At 38.3% G+C, this 26,499-nt stretch overlaps 1 protein-coding gene across 1 annotated transcript; it reads left to right on the top strand.

Annotated features, from left to right (window-relative positions):
* Nucleotides 1-26,085, top strand: DNAJC25 (DnaJ heat shock protein family (Hsp40) member C25). The gene is made up of 4 exons (XM_026002687.2): nt 1-400; nt 20,327-20,479; nt 22,556-23,026; nt 24,863-26,085. Exons 1-4 carry the CDS (start codon nt 68-70, stop codon nt 24,983-24,985), a joined length of 1,080 nt encoding a protein of 359 aa, XP_025858472.2. The 5' UTR covers nt 1-67; the 3' UTR covers nt 24,986-26,085.
* The last annotated feature ends 414 nt before the right edge of the window (nt 26,086-26,499 follow it).

The following is a 26,499-nucleotide window of genomic DNA, read 5'->3' as shown; positions in this document are numbered from 1 at the left end:
GCCGGCGCGCCGCGGAGTGCGGGAGGGCGGCTGGGCCGGCGGAGCCGGAGCCGCGGCCGAGGCCGGGATGGCGGCGCCGCTCGCTCGGCGCCGGGCCGCCGGCGCTGCGGGCCGCTGCTGGTTGGCGCTGCTGCCGCCGCTGCTGCTGGCGCTGCTGCTGGCGCGGCCCGCGGGCGCCCTGGTGGAGGGGCTGTACTGCGGCCCGCGGGACTGCTACGAGGTGCTGGGCGTGAGCCGCGCGGCGGGCAAGGCGGAGATCGCGCGGGCCTACCGCCAGCTGGCCCGGCGCTACCACCCCGACCGCTACCGGCCTGAGCCCGGCGACCAGGGCCCCGGGCGGACGCCGCAGAGCGCCGAGGAGGCCTTCCTGCTGGTGGCGACCGCCTACGAGACTCTGAAGGTGAGGTCCGGGGCCGCGGGAGGGCGGCGGGGACAGGTTCTCGGAGACCCGGCTCCGGGCGCGGCCGCCGCCGCCGCCCCCCCTGGGATGTTCGCGACGCCCCGCGTGGCCCTGCGACGGAACCGAGGTGGGAGCCCCCTCCGGGCGTGGAGGACCCCACGGCCCTCTCCTTTTTGCGGCACTTTTTGTTACGCAAAGCTTTGGGCATCGTACAATTTCGCGAAAGCAGCGTAAGAAACGTGCAGCTCACGCTTGGAAAGCGGGGTGATTGGCAAGGCCGCCGATACCGAATGCCGCGGTGGCGCCAACTTGACAAGAACTTGATTTCTGGGGATGGTATTAAGTGTGACATTTAGGGGCGTCTGGGTGGCCGCGTGGGGGGGCGTCGGACTCTTGATTTTGGCCTGGGGCTCAATGTCAGTGTGGGGAGACCGGCTGGTGCTCAGCGGGGAGTCTACTTGGGATTCTCTCTCTCCCCTCACCCTGTTTCTCTCTCTCTCTAAATAAATAAGTTAAATCTTTTTAAAAAGTAAAAATAAATGTGACATTTAGCTCGGGTTTAAGGACCTGGAAAAACACTAAGAAGAACAATGAACAAGCAGTCAGAAGACCGGATGTTTCACTCTTGGCTCCTACACCCCAGTGTGACCTTGGATAGTGACTTAATATGTCACAGTAGCGGTTTCTTCATATGCAGAATTAAAGCCCTGATACCCCCTCACAGGGTTATCATGAGAATTGAATACATGTGAGAAATCCCCCATATAAGACCTGGAAATAGGTGCTTAATGACTTGGGGTTCAAGGCTCAGACTTTCTGCCAGGAAGAAATGTTGTGAATATAGGTGTAGTCATTTGACAGAAGTTTTATCGAGCTCTTTGGGGATGGGGAGACGTAGCCTGTTCCGTTTTCTTGGGCTACTGCAAAAATCAAGCCGTATAAGAAATCACAAGGTACAAATCATATTTCATGTGTTACTGCTTGATGGGCCCCATCATGCTAATGTGACAGCGATTGTCATTGTTTCTTTCCACCACCACCCCCCGTTTTTTTTTTTTTTCCAGGCAAAGTTTTTCATGTTGCTGTGTAATCTGTTTTTAAGGACTACTTTGAATGGGTATACTATAATTTAACCATGGATTGTTTGTCCAGATTAGTTTTCCAGAGCTGAAAATACTGAATTAAAAGAGTTAAAGGCTCTTCACCCATGCTTTCCAGAGCACTTTATTTTATTTTTTTCTTTTTTTTTCAGAGCACTTTATATAACATGGAGTCCTATTAATGGATATGCCAAGTTCACTGTATTCTCCCTATTGTTGGTGAGACTGTATTTCTTCTTGGCAGCTGACTGAAGAATGGGTGGGGGCTGGGCTGCCAGAGGGTTTATTACTTGCTTATTATTTAGGATACAGAGTGATTGAGGAAAGACTTCAGAAAAATGAGAAAGAACTTCTCCATCCAGGGCAACTCAGCATTTAAAGTCCCAACCTTTGTTCTTCTGCAGTAGGGAAAGGTAGTGGGCCAGACAAGCAGCCAGAAGGCTCTGGTGGCACATAAGGAAGCCCTGGGAGGCTGGAGAACTTCCAGAAGAGAGGGCAGAAGAAACCTTGGCAACTGTTGCCTTCTCCTGGGGCTGGAGGTGGGTAGGTTTGGCAGACAGTGGTGAGTGTGTTAGTAAGACATGAACCAAGAAAGAGAGACAATAGAGAAATTCTCGGTGGGAGGAACCCTAAGACTCTATTCTTGCCATTTTCTTGAAGAGACAAATTTGGAGGCTGATTTGATGAATGGTTGCCTCTAAAAGTTTCTGCCCCTAAAGTTTTAGTGCTGATTTGTCAGCTAATAAAAGCTCGGTAAAATAATTTGTCCACTTTTGGGCAGTTAAAAACTGGGATGCCTGGAGAAAGTAATTTTTTAATTTTGATTCCAGCAAGAGGTTTATGGTACTACAAATGTCTCCAAACAGGAAACAAGAATTGGAGTTACACCGATGGAGGGGGGAGCAAGAGAATGTGCTTGTGGTTTCCTCACCCCATGCGGTGTAACTGTCAAAGCAAAGGGATGTCCGGGGATGGTTTGGACCCTTGAAAATCAGACCTAGCTGTGCTCCATGAACGCTATTTAAAAGTTACAGAGATGGATTTCTAGGTGGAAGACTTCCAGAAACTTCCCTTTTTGGACTTCATTGCATTCTCCTGGAATAAGGAAAAGGACTTTGATTTGCTATATGTGGAAGTTATTAAAAACAGGGTGGTCAGATTTTATTTCTGTCATAATGGAAAACTGGGAGTAAGCTTCCAGAGATTTCATTTCTGGGTAATGCAAAGATTTAATGAACTGGGGTCATCCAATTTGGACAGCCTCAGCCTTCCAAATTATCCCCTTGAGGCAATGAGAATGTAATCACTGCTTTACTTGAATTATATCTGCAGGCTGGAATGAGGGCAAGAGGCCCACATGGCCTTGGCTGAGAGCAGGTCACATAGAATAGTGGGAGAGGTTGATGAGCTCCAGTGGCTCTGGAATAAAGAGGAGATGCAGAAGCCTAGATAGAATTCCACACACCGTCTCATGGAGGTAGCAGATGCCTACATAGGTCCACTTCATTTGTTTGCTATTTTTGTTACACACTATATCTTTCTCCATAAAGAATAACAGTAAACCCTATGAAAGGTGTACTTCTCTCTCTCTCTCTCTCTCTCTCTCTTTTTTTTTCTAAGGTTCTGGGTTTTATTTATTTATTCATGAGACACACACATAGAGAGAGAGAGGCAGAGACACAGGCAGAGGGAGAAGTAGGCTTCCTGCAAGGACCCCGACGTGGGACTCGATCCCCAGATCCTGGGATCACGCCCTGGGCTGAAGGCAGACGCTCCACCGCTGAGTCACTCAGGCGTCCCAGAAAGGTGTACTTCTCTACAGAGCCAGCCAAAAAGGAGGGATGGACTTGGGAAGACTGTCCTCCTTATTGCTGGCATATGGAAGAAGTAGCTGATTTTGTTTGTTTCCTAAAATGCACAGGTTCCATCTCTGAAACAGTGTATCTAACGGAAATTGTTCCTGTTTTGAAATCTGAAATAATTTAACTGTAAGTGCACCGAGCTAGGAGTCTTTTTTTTCCTTCCCTCATTAATTTTTTAAAAAAGATTTATTTATTTATTTTAGAGATGGAGATAACAGCATGCCCGTGCCCACGTGTGGGGTAGGGAGGGACAGAGGGACAGGGAGAGAAAGAATCTCCAGCACTCCACCCTGAGCACAGAGCCCAACACGGGGCTCGATCTCACCACCCTGAGATCACAGCCTGAGCCAAAACCAAGAGTAGCGGCTCAACCGACTGTGCCACCGAGGTCCCCCCTCCCCCCATAATTTTTTGATGACCTCTTAATTTCTCTTATTAGTTTAAGTCTCAATATTTTTAATGTATGTGATTAAGAATAAGAAGCTGTATTAACCTTATAGTGGTGTTCATGAAAACCTCTAATAACCAAGGAGCTCTGAATGTTGGTAATATGTACATCACCAAAATGGGAATTTATATTTGTGAAATATAGTAGATTTATGAGTCTGAGGTTGTCTTGGTCAAATAAATGCCTCTTGGGGGGGTGGGGGGTTGATGGTGGTTGTTAAGAAATAAGTACCCTAACGACTTAAATACAGTTGGTAAGACTAGAAGATACTGTCACAGATCCTACCTGCCTACCTGCTTTGAGAGATTGAGGAAGACTAGAGGAAGAAGGATGGGTAATAATGGAAGGCGAAGGCCATGGTCAGATGCTTTCATCCAGTCATGCTTAGTTTATATTCTCGAATAACTTAAAATTACAGTTCTCAGCAGGACTTCAGACCATTATGATTTCACACACTGTTACATTGGCTTCATAATACAAGCAAAGTTAAGACAATGAAATAGTATTTATTATATTTGACTACTGGGGATTCAGGGAATTCATGGACTTTGGAAGTTAAATAAATGGACTCATTTGCTGTGTCAACATTGGATCTTTTTATGTGGATATAGCACTTATCACACTGCACTGTAAATACTGAGTGGCCTCCCCTCTCCACTAAACCATCTCCTTGCCTTCTTGTTTGTATATCCATGGCACCTAGCCCAGTGTCTGGCACATCAGATAATGAATGTTTGTTAAATGAAAACTGGTATCTGGAGATAGATTCAGTGGATTTCTGACATTTTGACATCGTTATGGGAAGCCTATTTTGGCATTTTACTCTACATTAATTGTAAGTTTAAAGAGTGGCACAGATAAAGTAGATTGGATGGCTATCAATGAAAAATTCCCACATGAGAGAAAAGTTGCACTTCTATTTTTTAAGGAGAAATTCTGTTTTTTTTTTTTTTTTAAGTGAGAATACTAATATAGATAAGAGTTGCATGAAGTAGATGAAATAAGGATGGCATAGAAATAAACAGATGAGGGAACAGATGCGGGAGCAGGTGGAAAGAATGCACTTTGAACATTTGAGCATGGGAAAATAGAATTTGACAGCATTTTGCAAAATCACAAAAGGAGAACACAAAAGGTCTTGCAGTATTACTGGCATGAAGGTTATCTGATAGGGTAAGAGATACGTGGCAAGAGCCTTTTACTACTCTAGCCTTGTCTTGGCAGGGGAAGTCAGTCACAAGAACACTTCAGTTTCTTTTCATCAGTCTGATTGATGTGTAGCAGGGCTTTAGGACTTATGAAGAATTTGGCATAAGGGGGGCATTCTGAATAACCTGCCCTTTTATGTTACTGTTCATTATTCTTTTCTAGTTTATTCTATTCAATTCAATCCTTTTTGTAACTGGTACTGAGGTAGGTGCTGGGGAGGAAGCCATAACAATGAAGAAGGCACAGTTCTTGCCTTTAACATAAACAAGGAGACAGATACTTACTGTTTGGTTATTATTTATTTAAGTTATACAATAAAGATATGTGTAGATTATATTACAGCACTGAGAGGATACAATTATTTCTTTTCTGGGTTTGGAGAAGAATGTACTCTTTGATCTGGATTTAGAACAGTTGCCAAAATGTTGACAATGAAGGGACATTTCTGGTAGAGGGAAAAGTTGATCAACAAAAACATGGAGTCGTGAATAGGCAAGACTTGTTCTGGGAACGAGATGTAGTTTTGTTAGGTATTATAATAGTGAGTGTTTTTTCCACCAGTGATCACTTTTATTATGTTTCTCTGAAGGACTCTTTGTTTTGGAGAAAAACAATTAACTGTGGCTTCTTAGTATTATTTTTCTTTTTCAGCATCTATTCAGATTAATCAGTCGTTCATAATAATTGGGCATTTATAAAAAGAATAAAAAACGTAAATTTTTATTACAGATGGGATGCCAATAAATAGTGAAACTAAGTAAGCTTGATGGCAGATAGTTTTCATTTCACTGTCAACTCTGATTGTCATGACTCCCTGGAACACTTGTACAGGTTTTGAGGTCTTGTCTGAGTTTAGTGGGAAAGATGAGGTGTTTGATAGTGATTTCTCCCACAGGCCCAGAATAAGGGTGTGGTACTTTATGTACCACATTCACTATTTCTGCTGTGAATCCACAAGTGTTACTTATTTTTTTACCTTAATTTCAGCTGTTATTCCCCACTTAAGGCAAAGGTTGGCTGTACACTAAATGTGTTCAATTTTAATTCTGTGATGTCCTGACACACGATGTTATCAACAACCAATCAGAGCTTCTGATTAACATAAAAACTACTGAGTTGATATAATTCTGGCCAGAAACGGAGCACTTGAGATTTTAATTTAGCTTGTGTGGATTTATCACAGATAAAAGAAAATTTTGAGATATTCACAGCACAAACACCCTATTACATTCTTCACAGATATTAGGGGATCTACTACTAGGTTAGAAACCTGTCAGATGCATGGTAGGGAGAATGTTTCAGGAGACTAGAACATAGTTTGGGATTTGATGATGAACAACCCTTTAATCTGTGTTCAGGAATTTGAACTTTATGTATTGAATAGTGACCAGATGTTTTAAAGTGGAGAAATAATGCAATCAGATGTTTCAGAAGGAAAATTTTGGGAACAATATTGAGAATGGTTTGGGGAAGGCAGGGAGGTTCTTGACTGAATTCATTTCCTTCCGCCATTTTTTGGAATCCCATCATTCCTCTTTGGTAACTTGAAAACCTCTTAGTTGGTGTATTTTACAGTATAGTTTGCTTAATTTTGCTTCTTTTAAGGCTATAGTCAAAATTTTCTTCCTTTTTTTTTTTTTTTTTAAACTGTTGGCCGTCTTCGCCTCATCTCCTTTTCTTTCAAGCTGTTGTAGTCTGACAGGTCAGATTTAATTGCTGCTCTTTATTTCTCCCTCCTGGCACTATTTGTGGCATTTGATGTTGTTGATCATGTAGCTGTTTAAGCTGCCCTCCCTTAACTCCCTCAGTGTTATTCTCTCCTTTTTCTCGTATCTTTCTACTCATTTCCTTTCAGTCTTTATAATCTTCTTTTCTTCTGCCTACACCTTAAACATTCCTTTTCCTTAGAGTTCTCTCCTTTGGGTGGGTACTCTTTTCTTTTTGTTTTCTAAGCTCTTCCTGATGAAATTCCTATCTGTGACAACTCAAATCTGTGTGTTCCCTAGGTTCATATTTTCAGTTGTGTTTCATTTGTAGCACAGTTACCCTAAATTAAACATTTTGGAAATCACTCTTGCTATGTTTATTAAAGCATACTTTTTTTTTTTAAGCATACTTTTTTTTTTAATGTTTATTTATTTACTTGAGAGAGAGTGTGCACCCATGGGGTGGGGAAGGGGCAGAGAGTGAGGAAGGAGAGAAGCAGATTCCATGTTGTGCACAGAGCATGGTGTGGGGCTGACCTCACCACTCTTAGGTCATGACCTGAGCCAAAATCAAGAGTAGGACGCTTAATGAACTGAGCCACCCAGGTACCCCAAGGCATATGCTTTGAAAAAGGATATAATCATGACTCTTGCACAAGCACAAAATGAACATCTGTCAGGTTTTATTTAATTAATTAATGAAGGAACCAGTAAGATATTAAAACCAATTCAAAAGAGAAAAAGTGTCACACATTCATAGTCCAACAGGGAACACTAACATGCCTGTAAAACTGGCTAATATGATAAGGCAATAATCAGTTGTATTCCAATGGACACGATTTGTCTTTCTGTAAACAAGAATTATTTGTATTCCAGTTTTCTACAAATTACTTCAATTTCTAGAGAGGCACACCCCTCCTACAGGAATAGACAATCTTAGAGGCTCCAAGAATTAAAAAGATTCCAGTAATTTTGTTCACCCTATTTCAGAATCTTCCACCATGCTCTCAGCATCTTCTCAAAACTTGATGCCCTGTTCCTTAATTCTTTATGTCAGAGTACATGGTCCACACAGGGACTATAATTAGAAACTTCACTGTTAATCCTCTACATGATTGGTTCTTAAACTCCTAATTATTCTACTTCTTAGTCTTTAAAATCTTTCTCTGTCATTCCATTCTTTACAATATTGTCAGAGTTAACTTTCAAAAATAAACACATTTACTCAGTGTTATTGTTCTCATACTTCAAAACATTTTGTTTTTGAGTAGCACAGACAACAACACTGTCACTTTAGCAGGCTTATAAGATCCTCTCTATAGTTCTTATCCAAACCAGTCTTCCTGACTTAGACCTGTCTTCTTAAATTTCCCTAGTGCTCAAGTTCCAATGAATCCATCCTATTCGTTGATGCTTCTGTATCTTAACACTTGCTGTTACCTTTGCTTGGAATAAGTTTTACTACATCCTACTTTTTAAGATCCAGTACTCCTGTCTTCTCTGCTCTGGATCCCATTACCTTGATCTCAGGCAGTTAGTCCTTTTTCCCCAGCACATCAAATTCCATTTTTCTTGCTTGCTAGATTCATCTAGAAGGGAGAGTTCTTGAGACCAGAACATTATCTTATTCATCTTTTTATCCTCCTTTGAGTCCAGCAGAAGGCTTAATGCCCTGCATAATTATTCGCTGAATTGGAAATAACTAAGGTTTCTAAAAATTCAAGTAACCGAGTAGACGGTGATACAATACTATTAACTGAGATACGGATGGATAGATTTGGATTTTGAGCATGTTTACTCTGGGATGTTTATGTTACATTTAGGAAATGATTAGGACCTATTTGAAAATAGGAGGACACAGGAAAAGCAAATCTGTGTGTCACTAGTATTTAGGTGACACTGCAAATCATGGAAGTTGTTGAGGCCACATGTAGACAGAAGACATATGAGAAGACAATTGTACTAGTGACTAGGGGGCAAGGAACAAGAAGAGAAATAAAACTGATAGTTAATTTTCTTCCTCTTTTAGTAGGATGTAGTGGGTTAGAAAAAAATTTAGGGAAACAAATGTTATTTTATGTTTTTTTTTTTTTAAGATTTTATTTATTTATTCATAGACACAGAGAGAGAGAGGCAGAGACACAGAGAGAGGGAGAAGGAGGCTCTGTGCAGGGAGCCCGATGTGGGACTCGATCCCGGGTCTCCAGGATCATACCCCAGGCTGCAGGTGGCGCCAAACTGCTGCGCCACTGGGGCTGCCCTACGTTTTTTTTTTTTTTTAAGGATTATTTGTATATGTATATTTCTTTTAAAATAGGATATATATAAAAAAAATAAAGATTTTTTTTTTTGATAGGGAGAGGGAAAGAGAATCCCAAGCAGACTCTGTACTGAGCCCGACATGGGGCCTGATCCCACAATCCTGAGATCATGACCTGAGCCAAAACCACTCAACTGGCTGTGCCACCCAGGTGCCCCAATGGATTAATACATATTTTTAAGAATGAACAAAATAGAATTAAGAGAGCAGAGGATTAGGGGACCCCAAGTTTGTCTACTCCCTCAAATATAGCTAGATATCAAATCATCCTGAACATCTGCAAAATCAGTTGGGAGATCTGAGAAAAGAAATGCTGCAATTCTGCAAATAGAAAAGCCACCACTTTTTGGAAGGTAGGAGGTGAAGATACTTGAATCTGGGATATATCACGGGATACAGCGTAGGGGAGGGAGCCTGCTTAAGGAGGCCACCACAAAGTATTATAAGCAGCAGAGCACAAAATCAGAACTTCTAGAAGTCTGCTACAGTGGGGTACATCTCTGGCTTAAAGGTGCACAGGTGGCGAAGTGGGCTGGAATCCCAGATGGGACAGCTTGGTATCGGGATCCCTGGGATCATAAAAGGAACAGGGGTGCCCAAGTATGGCAGACTTCCCAGACACAAGAGTGGAGAAGCTGGCTGAAAACAGTGAGTCTAGGCACCAGCTTTGTGCTCTGGGTTGCCATAAACTAGGAACTGCTGCAGAGTCACGTGACCACTCCTCTGGCAGGGGTCTAGCAAAAGGCAGAAGCGTGGTGGGAGGAAAGCACAGGCCTATTCAGCAGGAGTCTGTAAAATTTGAGTTCTGAAACTCAGTGGTGTGCCTGAGATAAAAACGCTTGGTCACAGCCTGGGTGAACACAGAGTTTAGACAGAAACAAGGGAGAAAAGAGTGATTAGACTGCTTTTCTGTGAGAGTTCACTGGTGCGAACTTTAAACTCCAGGGCTAGAGAGAGGGCATTGCCAGTTTTTTTCCACTGATTGGTGCTGAAATCCTTCAGGGAGCAAAACACCACCACATAGTGGGACGCAGAGTGGCTTACACTGAGCCCTGCCCCCGGCAACAGATGCATTTCCACTATGGAAGAGTACTTGAGAATCAGTGCAACAGGCCTGTCCCCCAGAAGACTAGCAGGAACAAGTGGCTTGCACCCAGTTTACTGATCATAGAGGGCTACAAAGCTTCAGCTCTTGGAGAAAACAGTATATAGCATTCATGTTTTTTATTTTTTATTCTTTAGTCTTTTCCAGTATTATTTTTTTCAGTTATTTTCTAATTTTTTCTTTTTTAATTCATTTTTTATATGTATTATATATATATTTCTTTTCATTGTTTTTTTGTATATATATGTGTGTGTGTACATATATGTTTTCTTTCTTATATTGGGATCTAGTTTCTTTTCACAAGCAGACCAAAACACACCTAGGATCTAGTGTTTTGTTTCTTGTTTTGTTTTTGTTTTTTTCTGGTTTATTTATTTATTTTTTCTGTTGTTATTTTTTCTCTTTCTTCTTTTCTTTTCTGGACAAAAATGATAAAATGGAGAAATTCACCCCAAAAGAAAGGACAGGAGGTAGTACTTACTGCTAGGGATTTAATCAATATGGATATAAGTAAGATGTCTGAACTAGAATTTAAAACAACGATTATAAAGATACTAGTGGGCTTGGAAAAAGCATAGAAGACACTAGAGAATCCCTTACTATAGAAATAAAAGAACTAAAGTCTAGTCAGGCTGCAATGAAAAATGCTATTACTGAGATGCAGTCCCAAATGGAGGCTATAAAAAGGATGAATGAGGCAGAAGAGAAAGTGAGTGATATAGAAGGTAAAATGATGGAAAATAAGGAAGCTAAAAAGAAAGACAACTACTGGATCATGAAGGGAGACTTAAGAGAACTCACCAATTCTGTAAAGCAAAACAATATCCGGATAATAGGATCTCAGAATTTGAAGAGTGGAAGAGAAGGGCAAAGGTTTATTTGAATAAATTATAGCAGAGAACTTCCATAATCTTGGTAAGGAAACACACTTAAGTCCAGGAGGCACAGAGAACCCCCCCCCACCAAGTCAATAAAAATAGGTCAACACCTCAACATAAAATAGTAAGTTTGCAAATTTCAAAGATAAAGAGAAAATTCTGAAAGTACCTCAGGACAAGAGGTTGTTACCCTGCAAGGATAGAAACATAAGGCAGGCAGCAGACCTGTCCACAGAGACATGGCAGGCCAGAAAGGACTGGCATGATCTGTTCAACAGGCTAAATGGGAAAAATGTGCAGCCAAGAATACTTTATCCAGCAAGGCTGTCATTCAGAATAGAAGGAGAGATAAAGAGTTTCCAAGACAAAAACTTAAAGGAATTTGTGAACACTAAACCAGCCCCACAAGAAATATTAAAGGGGATCTTTTAAGTGAAGAGAGACCCCGAAAGTAACAAAGACCAGAAAGGAATGGAGACAGTCTACAGGAACATCAACTTTACGGGGAATACAATGGCACTAAATTCATATCTTTCAATATTTATTTTGAAGGTAAATAGACTAAATGCTCCAATCAAAAGACATAGGGTATCAGAAGGGATTAAAAAACAAGACCCATTGATAAGCTGTTTACAAGAGACACATTTCATACCCTAAAGACACCTCCAGATTGAAAGTGAAGAAGTGGAAAAAAAAAAAGTGAAGAAGTGAAGAACCATTTATCATGCCAGTGGACATCAAAAGAAAGCTGGAGTAATCATCATTATCTCAGACAAACTAGATTTTAAACCAAAGACTAATGAGAGATGAAGAAGGGCACTGTATTAAAATAAAGGGGTCTACCAGGCAAGAAGATTAACAGTTGTACATATGTATGCCCCTAACTTGGGAGCAGCCAAATATATAAACCAGTTAATAACAAAATTAAAGAAACTTGTTGATAATAACAAGGGTTTTGAATGACACACTGGACCAGATATATGACACACTGGACCAGATATATTCAGAATATCCCATCCTAAAGCAACAGAATACACATTCCTTTTAAGTACATATGGAACATTCTCCAGAATAGATCACATACTGGGCCATACATAAGGTCTCAACTAGTACAAAAAGATCGAGATTATACCATGCATATTTTCAGACCACAATGCTTTAAAACTAGAAGTCATCCACAAGAAAAATTTGGAAGGACTACAAATACATGGAGGTTAAGGAGCATCCTACTTAAAGATGAATGGGTTAACCAGGAAATTAAAGAATTTAAAAAATACATGGAAGCAAATTAAAGTGAAAACACTTTGAGAAAACAGTTTAGAACCTTTGAGATGCAGCAAAAGTGGTCCAAGAAGGAGATATATAACAGTAAAGGCCTTTCTTAAGAAACAAGAAAAGTCTCAAATACACCACCTGAAAAAGGAGCTGAAGAAAGAACAGTAAATAAGGCACTGGGTGGCTCAATCAGCTAAGCAGCTGATTCTTGATCTCAGCTTAGGTCATGATCTGGGTCCTGGGGTCAAACATCAGGCTTACCACTCAGGGATGAGTCTGCTACTCTCCCCCTTCTTTCTGTGCCCCTCCCCCTGCTCACATGGTTGTTCTCTTTCTGTCTAAAATAAAAAACCTTAAAGAAAAAAGAACAGCAAATAAAGCCTAAATCCAACAGAAGAGAAATAATAAAGATTAGAGCAGAAATCAATAGAAATAGAAACCAAAAGAACAGTAGAACAGATCAACAAAACTAGGACCTGGTTCCCTGAAAGAATAAGATTGATAAACCGCTAGCCAGACTTACCAAAAAGAAAAGAAAAAGGACCCAAATAAATAAAATCATAAATGAAAGAGGAGAGATCATAACCAACACCTAAGAAATACAATTATCAGAGAATATTATGAGCAAGTTGGCATATAGTATGCTAACAAAGTAGGCAATCTGGAAAAAATGGATGCATTCCTAAGAAACATAAAAACTACCAAAACTGAATCAGGAAGAAATAGAAAATCTGAACATACCCATAACCAGCAAAGAAATTGAAGTAGTAATCAGAAATCTCCCAACAAGTAAGAGTCCAGGGCTGGATGGTCTCCCAGCAGAATTCTGTCAAACATTTAAAGAAAAATTTAATAGCTGTTCTTCTGAAACTTTCAAAAAATAGAAATGGAACGAAAACCTCCAAACTCATTCTGTTGAGGCCAGCATTATTTTAATCCCAAAACAAGACAAGGACCCCACTGAAAAGGAGAATAACAGACCAATATCCCTGGTGAACATGGATGCAAAAATTCTCACCCTGGTATCAGCTAATAGGGTCCAACAGTATATTATTATTATTATTTTTTCCAACAGTACATTAAAAGGATTATTTGGGATGCCTGGGTGGCTCAGTGGTTGAGTGTCTACCTGCAGCTCAGGTCATGATCCCAGGGTCCTGGGATTGAGTCCCATATCAGGCTTCTCCCAGGCAGCCTGTTTCTCCCTCTGCCTATCTCACTGCTTCTCTCTAAGTCTCTCTTATGAATAAATAAATAAAATCTTTAAGAAAAAAAAAGGATTATTCAATATGACCAGGTGAGATTTATTCCTGAAGTTCAATGGTGGTTCAACGTTCACAAATCAATCAGTGTGATAACACCACATCAATAAAATAAAGAACAAGAACTGTATGATTCTCTCAATAGATGGAGAAGAAGCATTTGACAAAATACAGCTTCCTTTCTTGTTAAAAACTCTCCACTGTGTAGTGGGATAGAGGGAACATATCTCAGTATCATAAAAGCCATATACAAAAAACTAACACGAAATATCATCCTTAACAGAGAAAAACTGAGAGCTTCTCCCATAAGGTCACAGGAACATGACAAGGATGTCCGGTCTTGCCACTGGTGTTCAACATTGTACTGGAAATCTGTTTTTTTGTACAGAAAACAAAAATAAATAAAAGGCATCCAAATCAGCAAAGAGGAAGTCAAACAGTCACTCTTCATAGATGACATGGTATTCTATGTGGAAAACCCAAGACTCCACCCAAAAATTATTAGAACTCATACAGGAATTCATCAAAATTGCAGGATATAAAAATCAATGTACAGAAATCAGTTGCATTTCTATACACTGAGGCAGAAAAAAAGAGAAATCAAGGGATCAGTCCCATTTACAATTGTACCAAAACCCGTAAGATACCTAGGGATTAGCCTAACCAAAGAGGCAAAGGATCTATACTCAGAAAACTATAGAATACTCGTGAAAGAGGGATCCCTGGGTGGCTTAGTAGTTTAGTGCCTGCCTTCAGCCCAAGGCCGTGATCCTGGAGTCCCGGGATCGAGTCCCATATCGGGCTCCCTGCCTGGAGCCTGCTTCTTCTCCCTCTGCCTGTGTCTCTGCCTCTCTGTGTGTGTGTGTCTCTCATGAATAAATGGATAAAGTCTTTAAAAAAAAATACTCATGAAAGAAATTGAAGAGAACACAGAGAAATGGAAAACCTTTCCACACTCATGGATTGGAAAGACAAATATTGTTAAAATGTCTGTGCTATCCAGAACAGTCTATACATTCAGTGCAATCCCCATCAAAACACCATCAACATTTTTCACAGAACTGGAACAAACAATCCTAAAATATTTAGGGAACCAGAAAAGACCCCAAATAGCCAAAGTAATGCTGAGAAAGAAAAGCAAAGCAGGAGGCATCACATTCTGGACTTCAAGGTGTATTACAAAGCTGTAATCATCAAGACAGTATGGTACTGGCATAAAAACAGATACATAGATCAATAGAATAGAGAACCCTCAGCTCTATGGTCAACTAATCTTTGACAAAGCAGGAAAAAAATATCCAATGGAAAAAAGTTTAACAAATGGTTTTGGGACAAATGGGCCATTTTCTTACACAAAAATAGACTCAAAATGGATGAAAGACCTAAATATGAGATAGGAATCCATTAGAATCCTAGAGGAGAATGCAGGCAGTGACCTCTTTGACCTTGGCCACAGCAGCTTATTACTAGACACATCTCCAAAGGCAAGAGAAACAAAAGGAAAATGAACTATTGAGACTTTATCAAGATAAAAAGCTTTTGTACAGCAAAGGAATTTGTCAACAAAACTAAAAGGCATCCTTTGGAATGGGAGAAGATACTTGCAAATGTCTTACCCGATAAAGGGCTAGTATCCAAAATCTATAAAGAACTTGTCAAACTCAATACCCCAAAAAACAAAAAAATCCAGTCAAGAAATGGGCAGAAGAAATGAGCAGACATTTTTCCAAAGGAAACATACAAATGGACAATAGACACATGAAAAACATGCTCAACATCACTCAGCATCTGAGAAATACAAATCAAAACCACAATGAGATACCACTCATACCAGTCAGCATGGCTAAAATTAACAACTTAGGAAACAACAGATGTTGGTGAGGATGCAAAGGGGTACAACCCTCATGCTATTGGTGAGAATGCAAACTGGTATAACCACTTTGGAAAACAGTACATAGGTTCTTCAAAAAGTTCAATATAGAGCTACGTTACAGCCCAGCCATTGCACTACTAGGTATTTATCCAAAGGATATAGTGATTTGAAGGGGCACCTGCACCTCAATGTTTATAGTATCAATTGTCCACAATAGCCAAAATATGGAAAAAGCCCAGATGTTCATCAACAAATGAATGGATAAAGAAAACGTGTGTGTACACACACATACAAACACACATACACACACAATGGAATATTACTTAACCATCAAAAAGAATGAAATCTTGCCATTCGCAGTGATGGAACTAGAGGGTATTGTGCTAAGCGGAATAAGTCCGAGAAAGACAAATACCATGTGATTTCACTTGTATGTAGAATTAAAAAAACAAAACAGAGGAACATAGGGGAAGGGAAGGAAAAATAAAATAATATAAAAACAGAGAGGGAGGCAAACCATAAGAGACTCTTAAGTATAGGAAACAAACCCTCTAGGGTTGCTAAAGGAGAGGTGGGGGGGGGGGGATGAGGTAATTGGATGATGGGCATTAAGGAAGGCACTAGATATAATGAGCACTGGGTGTTATATGCAACTGATGAATCACTAAATTCTACCCCTGAAACTAATAATACAGTATATGCTAACTAAATTGAATTTAAATAAAGAATTTAAAAAAGAAAATGAACAAAATATTATTACGTTTTCATATATTATTGATTCCTGGCTTTTAACATCCTAAAACCGTTGGTTTCTACTATCTGTGTAACTAAAAATTTTTAATGTAAAAGTGGCTGCAATATCAAATTATTGCAACTTATGTATATTGAGATCAAACAATTCATTATTTCTTTCAAGGGCAAGAACAGAATATATTTTTGCCTCTGGGGAGGGGGGAGAATGATCATTTTCATAAGAGAAGGAAGGATTCAGTGCTTTCTTTGCTTGTGGGTTTCCTCTTGTTCACTTTTGATCTAGATATTGGTGGTTATGTTCCAGTCCTCCTGCATGTGCCCAAGAGGATTGGGAATGGAATGGACACCAGCAGAAGCACCATTTTTTCCTGTAGAGATTAGAAACAAGGAGCTTATTGCCCTGCTTGTCAAGGCTCAGGACAGAGAGGAGGAAGAAACAAGTATAAAGGTTTTGGTTTTGGAAAGAAGTTGGAATCTCCTGACCCTGGGACCTTAAGATCCACAAAATTGCTGAAAGAAAAAGTACTACCTTATTGAAAGGTAAGACATTAAACTGTTTTAAGGTTTAAGCCGTTTTAGCCACAGTAGCATGTTTTCATAAGCCATGAAATCAAATAGTCATTTCTGCTAAACCGAAGGTTTTGTAAACTAATCACCCATCCAGCCTTCCTGATGAGATTAGAGACCCGTAGGGCACAAGGGATGTTTATAGCAAGGGAGAACCTTTACAAAATTTTACTCATTTTTAAAATGACATTTACTGAATGCCAGGCACTGTGGTAGGCCTTGGATATACAGAGATTAATGTGTCAGTTACCCTACCTACTTCCAGAAGTTCTCATTCAAGGAAATGAAAAAACATGATTACAATGTGATAAGTGCTATAATAAATAGGTACATGTGTAGTAAGAGTGGTCTAACTCTGGAGCAGTAATATTTGTGTCCTAAAGGATGAATTGTGGGTTTGGAAGAAAGGGATGGGTATTTGAGGTAGAGAGAATTAATTATATGTTCAGACATAGGTATGAAAGAGTGTGCTGTACCAGAAGAACACACCAAATTGCAAAAATTACTATCTGATGTTTGCTATGGGGCAAAAGAGGGGAAAGTAATGAGATGTTGCTAGTTAAGAGTGGACTAGTTATGAAGGTCTTGTTTCATGCCAAAGAAATTTTAACTTCCTGTATTAGCCATGGGGAAGCATTGAAGATGAAGAAAAAATTGTGGGAGTACCTGAGTTCAAGATGGGTAGAAGAAAAAATAAGTATAATGGTTTTCAAATAAGTATATACCTGTAGCTCTCAATTGGGTCCAGTTCTCTGGTCTTTTCTTTTTTGCTAATATTCCTGGTATCCTTGTGTTCTTACTAGGTTAATTCTTAATTTTGTATGTTACCAGAGAGTATGATTTTGATTTAGACTGTTGAGAACTAACTCTCCAATTTGTACCAACCCTGAACACCTTCCAAAGAGTATTATGCATGCCTCAACTTAAAATAATTTTCTTCATTCTGTAGAGAAAGCTGTATACCTGAGTAAAGATTAAATGCTATAACAGGAGGTGGCCATACTTTCTTGTCTTTAATCATGACAGGAACTTAAATTTATTGTGACCCCAAGGAAAAGAAAACCACCCTAAGAGAAGTCAGACTTGATCCTGAAACCTTCTGTGAGAATTATTTAATTTGAGGACTCCTTAGAGGACCCTGGTTGCAGTAGAGAGGCCAGACACAAGGTACAGATTTTGGAGTGGCTGGTTGCTGGAACATCTGCCACTATGGTCAACATAGTTGACCATCCTGTTAGAGGAGCTTAAGACTCAATGAAGTAAGTCACACCTGTAGGGACCAGTGAGAAGATGGTGACCCTGGTGGAAGATCTGGGTGAAATGTTTGAATAGGGATATCTGGATTCTATGGACTGTGACCTTCACTTAGAGAAGAGAAAAAGAAGGAAGGATAATAGCTATTGGATCCATGACATTCACATAGCAGATTTCAATGACACTCAAAGATTTTGCTGTATACTTTAACCAGGAGTACAGTCAGGCTGGCACAGGGCTCTGTATACATAATGATGCTGGAGGTTTTAGGAATCTGATCTCAGTATGGCAGTTAGCTTCAAAATTACCTGTAATCTAGTTGGAGCAAGGAGAAGAATCATATTTGAAGAAATACATTTCAAAGGGCATCTGCAAGATTGGGAGGCCAAATTAAAAGTCAGAGATTTCAGGCCAAAGGCAGAACATTTCTATAAAATTAGTCCAGGGCAGCCTGGTGGTTCAGTGGTGTAGCGCTGCCGTGGGTCCAGGCCGTGATCCTGGAGACCCAGGATCGAGTCCCACGTCAGGCTCCCTGCATCCCTGCATGGAGCCTGCTTCTCCCTCTGCCTGTGTCTCTGCCTCCCTCTCTCTCTGTGTCTCTCATGAATAAATAAATAAAATCTTTAAAAAAATAAAATAAAATTAGTCCAAAAGGCAAAAACTGGAGGGGGAATAGAAAAAAATCTTAAAAGATGTCTTGAAGTACCCAAAATGAGATACAGCAAAAGATGGAGCTTTAGTCTTCAAGTCTTCAGAACTCTATATGACCTATAAAGTTTTACCATCTTTAGGTTAGAGCTCTAAAATATGATAATGGCTTATAGAAAGAATAATGGATTGGCAATTGAGGTGTTTGGCAATTGCCCCAAGAAAATTTTTTTTGACAGAAAAAGACATTCAGGGAGTAAATTTGAAAATGATGAGAGCCTGAACTCGGCCCTCCTTTATAACAGTTCTCATAGTGGCCCTCCATATAGTGCTATGGAATAGACTTTAAATATATTTACATCTAATTCTACTAGATACTAGTTTATCTAGTTTCAAATTCTAGTTAGAGTTTAAAAATATTTTGAATGTACTAAATCTAAGAGAATTTGTCACTGAGAGTGTGCTCAGATTCAGAATTATTTTTTTTTAAGATTATTTATTTATGAGAGAGTAAGCACGCAGGGGAAGGAACAGAAAGAGAGGAACAAGCAGACTCCATGCTGAGTGCGGAGCCTGACGTAGAGCTCCATATTAGGTCCCTGAGATCATGACTTGAGCCGAAACCGAGTCAGGTGCTTAACCGACTGCGCCACCCCACAAATTCAGATTTCTTAATAGAAAATATATGATTTAATGGGTACAGAGGAAATTTTATCATTAACAAACCTATTTTAAATCTAAGAAACTGCATATTGGAGGACTCCGGGGGTCCTGAATAGGCCCCAGAGTCTCCTTGTGCAGTAGGAAAGCACTAGCTGTAGATTTTGAAATGCCTTTAGTTAAGAATTTGCAACTTTAGGCTCAGAGCAGTTTTTCAAAATGCCGAGATTTTTCTTCAACATGTTTGTATGATTAAGAAAGATGTGTATGTTACATTATTTATGAACTGGGCTGTAACAGTATGTTATAATAGTTTTATAATATGTATTATATATTTGTAATATGTTTTTGTATAATGTCATTTGATAGTCAAAACACTGTAAAATTAGAGCAGATATTATCTCGTTTTACAAAAGAGGAAGAATGAGGCTCAGAGAGGCTAAAAATATCACTTGAAGTCACAGAGTAAACTTTCTTTGTTATACTGCATCAGTAGTTTTTTGAGATAAGCATAATTCAGTTTTATAGACACAGACTGGCTTCGTCTGCTTTTTATTGTCTTAATCATTGCTTTCAACAGAAAACTTTCTGCACAAGGCTGGAAAATGATTGTGAATATCTGTAATAGAGATAAACATTTGTTCTTTCAACAATTATCAAGAGAAGGTATAACATGTTCTGAAGTTACAAGAACACAGTATCCTCATTAGCACCATAACACTGGCTAAAATGGCCTGGTTGTTATTAAAATGTTTTTCTTTTTCCAGGAGGACTAACACACTTAAGAATTTGGGGAGATTACTTTTATTATGCTTATACCTTATATTAAAGTTCTAGAAACAAATTTATGTGTGCTTTTGAAGAGTGGTGGGGAATTTTTTTATTTTGATAGTTTCATTTCTTTTATTCACATTAATCTTACATGGTTATAAAATTGTTTGACTTAAGTTATAAACTAAGGCCATTTTATGAACTATCCTATGAAATTGGGTATCTTATTTTACAGGATGAAGAAACACGAAAAGATTATGACTACATGCTGGATCACCCAGAAGAGTACTATAGCCATTACTACCATTACTACAGCAGGCGCTTAGCCCCTAAAGTGGATGTTAGAATTGTGATTTTGGTCAGTGTATGTGCTATTTCAGTGTTTCAGGTGTGTATTGATGGAGGTGTGTGTCTGTCTACATGTGTGTGCTTAAGTGCACATTGCCTAGTGCTGGTCACTAAAACTGAATTAGAAGTACCTTTTTATAAAATTTTACCTGTAGTTGAGACTAATTTTTTTAGAGTAGAAAAATATTCAACCAACTTCATTAACATTGGAATCTTAGTGGGAAATCCAAGAAATTGATGATAAATGTCATTATATAATAAGAAAACCCAACAACAGATATTTTTCTCATTGCTCCTATTAGAGTATTTCTCTTCTAACCAGATATTATCATTACTTTTGCAGGACTTTTCAATGATTTCCCATTAAATTTGGGGAAAACCTGAACTTTTTTTTTTTTTTTTTAAGATTTTATTTATTCATTAATGAGACACACACACACACACACACACACACACACAGAGCATGGCAGAGACACAGAGAGAGAGAGAGAGCGTGGCAGAGACAGAGGCAAGGGAGAAGCAGGTTCCATGCAGGGAACCCGACGTGGGACTCGATCCCGGGTCTCTAGGATCCCACCCTGGGCTGACGGCAGCGCTAAACCGCTGACGGGGCCGCCCTCATGTCTTTTTTTTTAGAGGAAAAGAACATGTCAAGTGACTAGAATGAAGCAATTTGCTAGAATGAAAAGTGCTTCTTCAGTTTAATTCCCAGAAATGACATTTACTTTATAAGGCCAAAAAAATTATTATTGAAAACTAAGGTTGTGGACTTTAAAGGAATTTGCTTTTGCAGAAGTATTTTCCTTTCAAAGGGGAAAGCAAGGATAATTTTACCTTTCTGTTTTAGATAATGTAATACCCTGGTAACATTCTCTCCCCTAGTTGTAATAGATTGCTACTATAATATTTCATAATATTATTGTGTAACTGCAATATTCATTCAGTAAAATAGCAAATGAAATGTGTGGAAATGTAAGGAATAGGACTTTTTTCTGACAATTAGCAAAACTGTATATTTGTGAAATAAGTTATGTGTTTTCTAGTCAAATAAGAGTCAAATATATTGGAATCTTTTACTTCAGAAGATGATTGAGCATTACTGTGATATATTGAGACTGTTTAAGAAAGAGATGGAATGAATATAATTGCCTGAGTCTGTATCCTGTAATTTTTTTTTTTTTTTTTAAGATTTTATTTATTTATTCATGAAAGACAGAGAGAGCCTGTGCAGAGGGAGAAGGAGGCCCCATACAGGGAGCCTGATATGGGACTCAATCCCGGGTCTCCAGGATCAGGCCCTGGGCCAAAGGCAGCGCTAAACGGCTGAGCCACCCAGGCTGCCCGATTTTTCTTTTTTCTTTTTTTTTAAGATTTTATTTATTTATTTAGGAGAGACACAGAGAGAGAGGCAGAGACACAGGCAGAGAGAGAGGCAGAGACACAGGCAGAGGGAGAAGCAGGCCCCATGCAGGGAGCCCTTTGTGGGATCCGATCCTGGGACTCCAAGATCATGCCTGGGCTGAAGGCAGGCACTAAACTGCTGAGCCACCCAGGGATCCCCAGATTTTTCTTTTTTTAAACAAGTTTCTCACTGGCTAGTTTTGCCATTTAGCTCTTCCCCCAGAATGTAGATCACAGTCTCACAGTCTTAAAAAAAAAAAAAAAAAGAGGAAGAGATTTCTTAATAGTGATCTAGGGAAAGCCAAATGGTAGCTGTGAATTCACAGGTATGGTATGATTCCATTTATCCCTTAATCTTGGGTATCTCCTGTCTGAATTAATGGCTTTCTGGAGCAGCTCAGGGCTTACCTGATTTATCCATCCAGCCTTAGGTCCCATGTACATGTGGGTATTGTTTAACTTTATCTTTTACTTACAGAGAATGATTAAGATACCTATTTTATTTATTTTTTTAAAGTAAGCTCTGTGCTGAATATGGCACTTAAATTCATGACCCCAAGATCAAGAGTTGCATGCTCTACTGACTGAGTCAGCCAGGTACCCCTGAGGTCCCTATTTTTAATCAGAATGATTTTGGGTGCGGTGGGGGGATGCTGTTCATCAAGACGCATTTTGATAGTGAAAATGATCTATTTTTCTTTGTTAAATATTTCAGTTTTTCAGCTGGTGGAACAGCTATGACAAGGCAATCAGCTACCTAGCCACAGTGCCCAAATACCGCATCCAAGCCATGGAGATTGCCAAGCAGCAGGGGTTACTCAGAAAAGCCAAAGAGAAGGGCAGAAACAAAAAGTCCAAAGAGGAAATTCGTGACGAGGAGGAGAACATCATAAAAAACATTATAAAAAGTAAAATAGATATAAAAGGAGGCTATCAGAAACCCCAGATATGTGATCTTCTCCTATTTCAAATTCTCTTAGCACCTTTTCACCTGTGCTCATATATAGTCTGGTATTGCCGGTGGATTTATAATTTTAACATCAAAGGCAAAGAATATGGGGAAGAAGAAAGACTATATATCATACGTAAATCCATGAAGATGTCGAAGTCTCAGTTTGATAGTCTAGAAGACCATCAAAAAGAAACTTTTCTTAAACGAGAGCTCTGGATAAAGGAGAATTATGAGGTGAGTAATTACTGGGATTTTTGTGTCATCTTACCTATGAAGTTAAAATTTGGTGTATGAGAAGGGATCAGATCACAGAAGTGCACTCCAGTTTCTGAAATCCAAGATTTAAGTAATGAGTAAAGATACTATTTTTACTGAAAGTGTGACTGTATTTGGTAGTGGGACAGTGGGTTTTTAACCTGTAATTTCTCTTAAAAGATAAACTTCAAATACGTTGACTCATGTTGAAAATCTTAAGATTGGTCTAATTTGTTGTGTTAAACTGCAGTGGGATAGTATATATGTTTGCAGGGGTGTCAACAACTTTCTGTTAATTGCTTTAAGTAAGATTTGTTCTCCGAATTTTCTTTCAGTCATGTAAACTTAGCTACAGAGATTAAAAAAACAAAACAGGGAGGGAATAAGACATGGAAATTTTGTTGAAATAACTTCATTTCAAAATATATGAGGATAGAATCTTCTGTATAATAACATATGTATGAAAAGTTACTTTGTTTTTTAATGTCTCTAAATTTTGGGCAGTTTAATAAATGTTATATTCTGTAATTGTCAGCTACACTAGTTACCTTGAGGTGATCAGCTGCTTAGCTAACTTAAAGGAACCATTAATCTCATCATAATAGTATTATTTCAGGTTTGAGGTAAAATTAATAGGCGAATATATTAAATATAAGAATAAAATACAGTGATGGGGTATCTGGCTGGCTCAGTCGGTAGAGCATATGACTCTTGATCTCGGGGGTCATGAGTTTGAGCCCCACATCAGGGTAGAGTTTATTTTAAAGAAACAAAACAAAAAGAATATAGCACAGTAAAATCTTAAGGAATCTTAATATATTTATTTTTTTAGTTTCATAGACATTCCTTTTTATATATGGTGGTATATATAGGTTTATATATTTAGGATACCTAAATAGATTTTACTGAAAGTAGAGTTCCAGTCTGAATTATATTTAAGTAACTTACTATGAATTGCAAGAATATTTTTACAAGTAGATATAGTTAGCCTGCTTGTAAATAACATAAACATTTAAGGTAACATACTATTTTGCTTCTAAATTACTTGAAAAGTTTTCTTTTTTAAGTAGGGTAAGCAGCCCAGCTCACAAAACTGTATCTTTCATGGGCTAACCTGGACTGAATTGTCTGTTATTATATGAGGTGATCTTTGTCGTTACTTCCTAAAATTTGGAAGTAAGGTCATTTCTGCCTAAAATTTGATGAAACTGGTTATGAAAACTTGTCAATTTAGCTTCACCTGAAATTTTAAGATGTTACAGAGAGAATTTTCTTTGTCCTTAACCTACATTGTTTAACTCTCTTCAGGAACCTTGATGAAATATTTTGAAAAACTGATAATTATCTTTGAATTTGGAGACATATTATATATAGGGTCATTTTGTTCCTTGGTTAGGATCAACAAATACTGCAAGTCATCAGTTAAATTTTCAGAGTACCATATTAAAGAAATGAAGTGTGATTCTTTAAGATTGGACATTAGTTGTAGAGAGAGAATGTTAAAACCCTTGAAACTCAGCTGATATATGATTTCAGTGAGGAAAAGAATGTATTCCCAAGTATAGAAATCAGTGACAAAAATTAACTAAATTCTTGTACATGATTTTTTGGTTTTTGTTTTTTTAATTTAACACCAAGTGTTAAAGTGCTTAACTGCTTAGTATCCTTAGATGTATGGTCTTCAGAGGACAAACCACTACATTCATAGGAAACTTTTACTAAAGTTATATTTGAAAAATGTAAATATGCCATAAAGGTAATAACAAATATTTCCTTTTGGGTGGCAAAGTCATTTAATGTGATTTATACTTACAGGTTTATAAACAGGAACAAGAGGAAGAACTAAAGAAAAAATTGGCAAATGATCCCAGATGGAAGAGATACAGGAGATGGATGAAGAATGAAGGGCCTGGACGGTTAACATTTGTGGATGATTGAGGATTGCAGAATGCTAATATGCCAAACTTTAATTGTGATATTTTCATAACTGAATTATTTTAGAAATATATCAACTGCTTCTCAGCAGTACTTAAAATTCCTCAAATATTTGATTAAACAAAATAATGTAGAAATTTAAACTTTCCCTTAAAACTTTATACATAAGACATTTATGATTGTTCAATTTTTATAATCTATTTGTGGATTTTGTTAAATGATCTGACATGAAGATTTATTCATTGCCATTTAAAATTTTTATATGTTTAGTTAAAAGATTTGACATGAAAATTTATTAGATACCATTTAAAATTTTTACGTGTTAAGTGTTTATTCTTTATAAGTGTTTCCTTATTCTTTGTTATAGTACTACATTTTTCTGCTTTCATGGCCTCTAATATTTTCACAAAACATAAAAAATTATAACAGCATTTAATTACATTGTGTCTTCAGACACAAGCTTCTTTAGCAAAATGATTTCAGTTGTCATGTCATCTTCATTACAGTCATTCTAGGATTGAAATATGTTCAAAATATCTCTCTAGGAGAGTCTGCTGCCAGGATGTGTTTATACTATTTTTTCCCCTTGTGATATTCTTAATAAGATCAGAAACTCTCCAGGAGAGTGAATCTACCTTCATGTCCTTGTAGGATGATCTTGATTACAGTCATTATAGGACTAAAACTGTATTCTCAAACATTTTTCCAGAAGAGACCTTGTAAAAAGGTCTTTTCTACCACAGTATCGCTTTCCCCACCCCGTTCAGTTAAAAAAAAAAGAAATGAAGAAATGACGGAGCAGAAATAGTGTACTGAAAAGTTGTTCATGTATTATGAAGTCCTTGAGCCATGAAAATTCCAACGTACATGAAGGTATTCACATGCATTTTAAACCAGAAAGAGGAGGTGCATGGCTGTGTGCTGTTCTTTCAAACAGTGAAATATATATGTTTTATACATGTGGAAGTGAAAGTAATTCACACATAATTTCAAGCAAGTCTGATACTGCATCAAAGTATCAATCTACAGTCATGGTAGTCAATCAGTATTCCTGTTAAAGGATTTATCTCGTTGCTTCATATTAATAAAATGGTTGCAATATATCATAAGTTTGTTGGTATGACATTTTAAATCAAGGATTAACATAATTGATTTTGTATTACATACTTTTAAAAGATTAGTGTAGATAATAGATATGCAGAGTCTTTTTCTAGCTAAAACAAATGAGTTCTTTCAGGAGCTCAGCCCAAATATGTGATATATACAAAGAGGCTTGAGGAAAGTTTTGTCCTTGTGAGTCATTTAGTCTGTGAGTGAAGGCCTCAGATGCCTCATTAGATAGAAAACTGGGGAAGGACTTTAACTAGATTATCAGTAGGATCCCTCTGCTGTTCTAAAATTCTGAAATAGTTCTATTTTTCTAAGGCACTTGCCCATCTGTTAAAATTTCAAACTTTTGGTATTCTAGGTTTTTTTTTTAAATCTAGTAATATGGGAGTATGTTAGCATTCATGAAG

Source organism: Vulpes vulpes, chromosome 12, assembly GCF_048418805.1.
Source record: "Vulpes vulpes isolate BD-2025 chromosome 12, VulVul3, whole genome shotgun sequence".
Lineage (NCBI taxonomy): Eukaryota > Metazoa > Chordata > Mammalia > Carnivora > Canidae > Vulpes > Vulpes vulpes.
The sequence above is the reverse complement of the archived record's forward strand: the minus strand, read 5'-3'. Positions and strand labels throughout refer to the sequence as shown.

Bases quoted from the DNA above. Each gene is read 5' to 3' on its own strand.
- DNAJC25 (XM_026002687.2), top strand. From the start codon at position 68: ATGGCGGCGCCGCTCGCTCGGCGCCGGGCCGCCGGCGCTGCGGGCCGC. The intron at 401-20,326 runs GTGAGGTCCGGG...CTTATTTTACAG, and splicing joins CCGCCTACGAGACTCTGAAG to GATGAAGAAACACGAAAAGA. The intron at 23,027-24,862 runs GTGAGTAATTAC...TTATACTTACAG, and splicing joins GGATAAAGGAGAATTATGAG to GTTTATAAACAGGAACAAGA.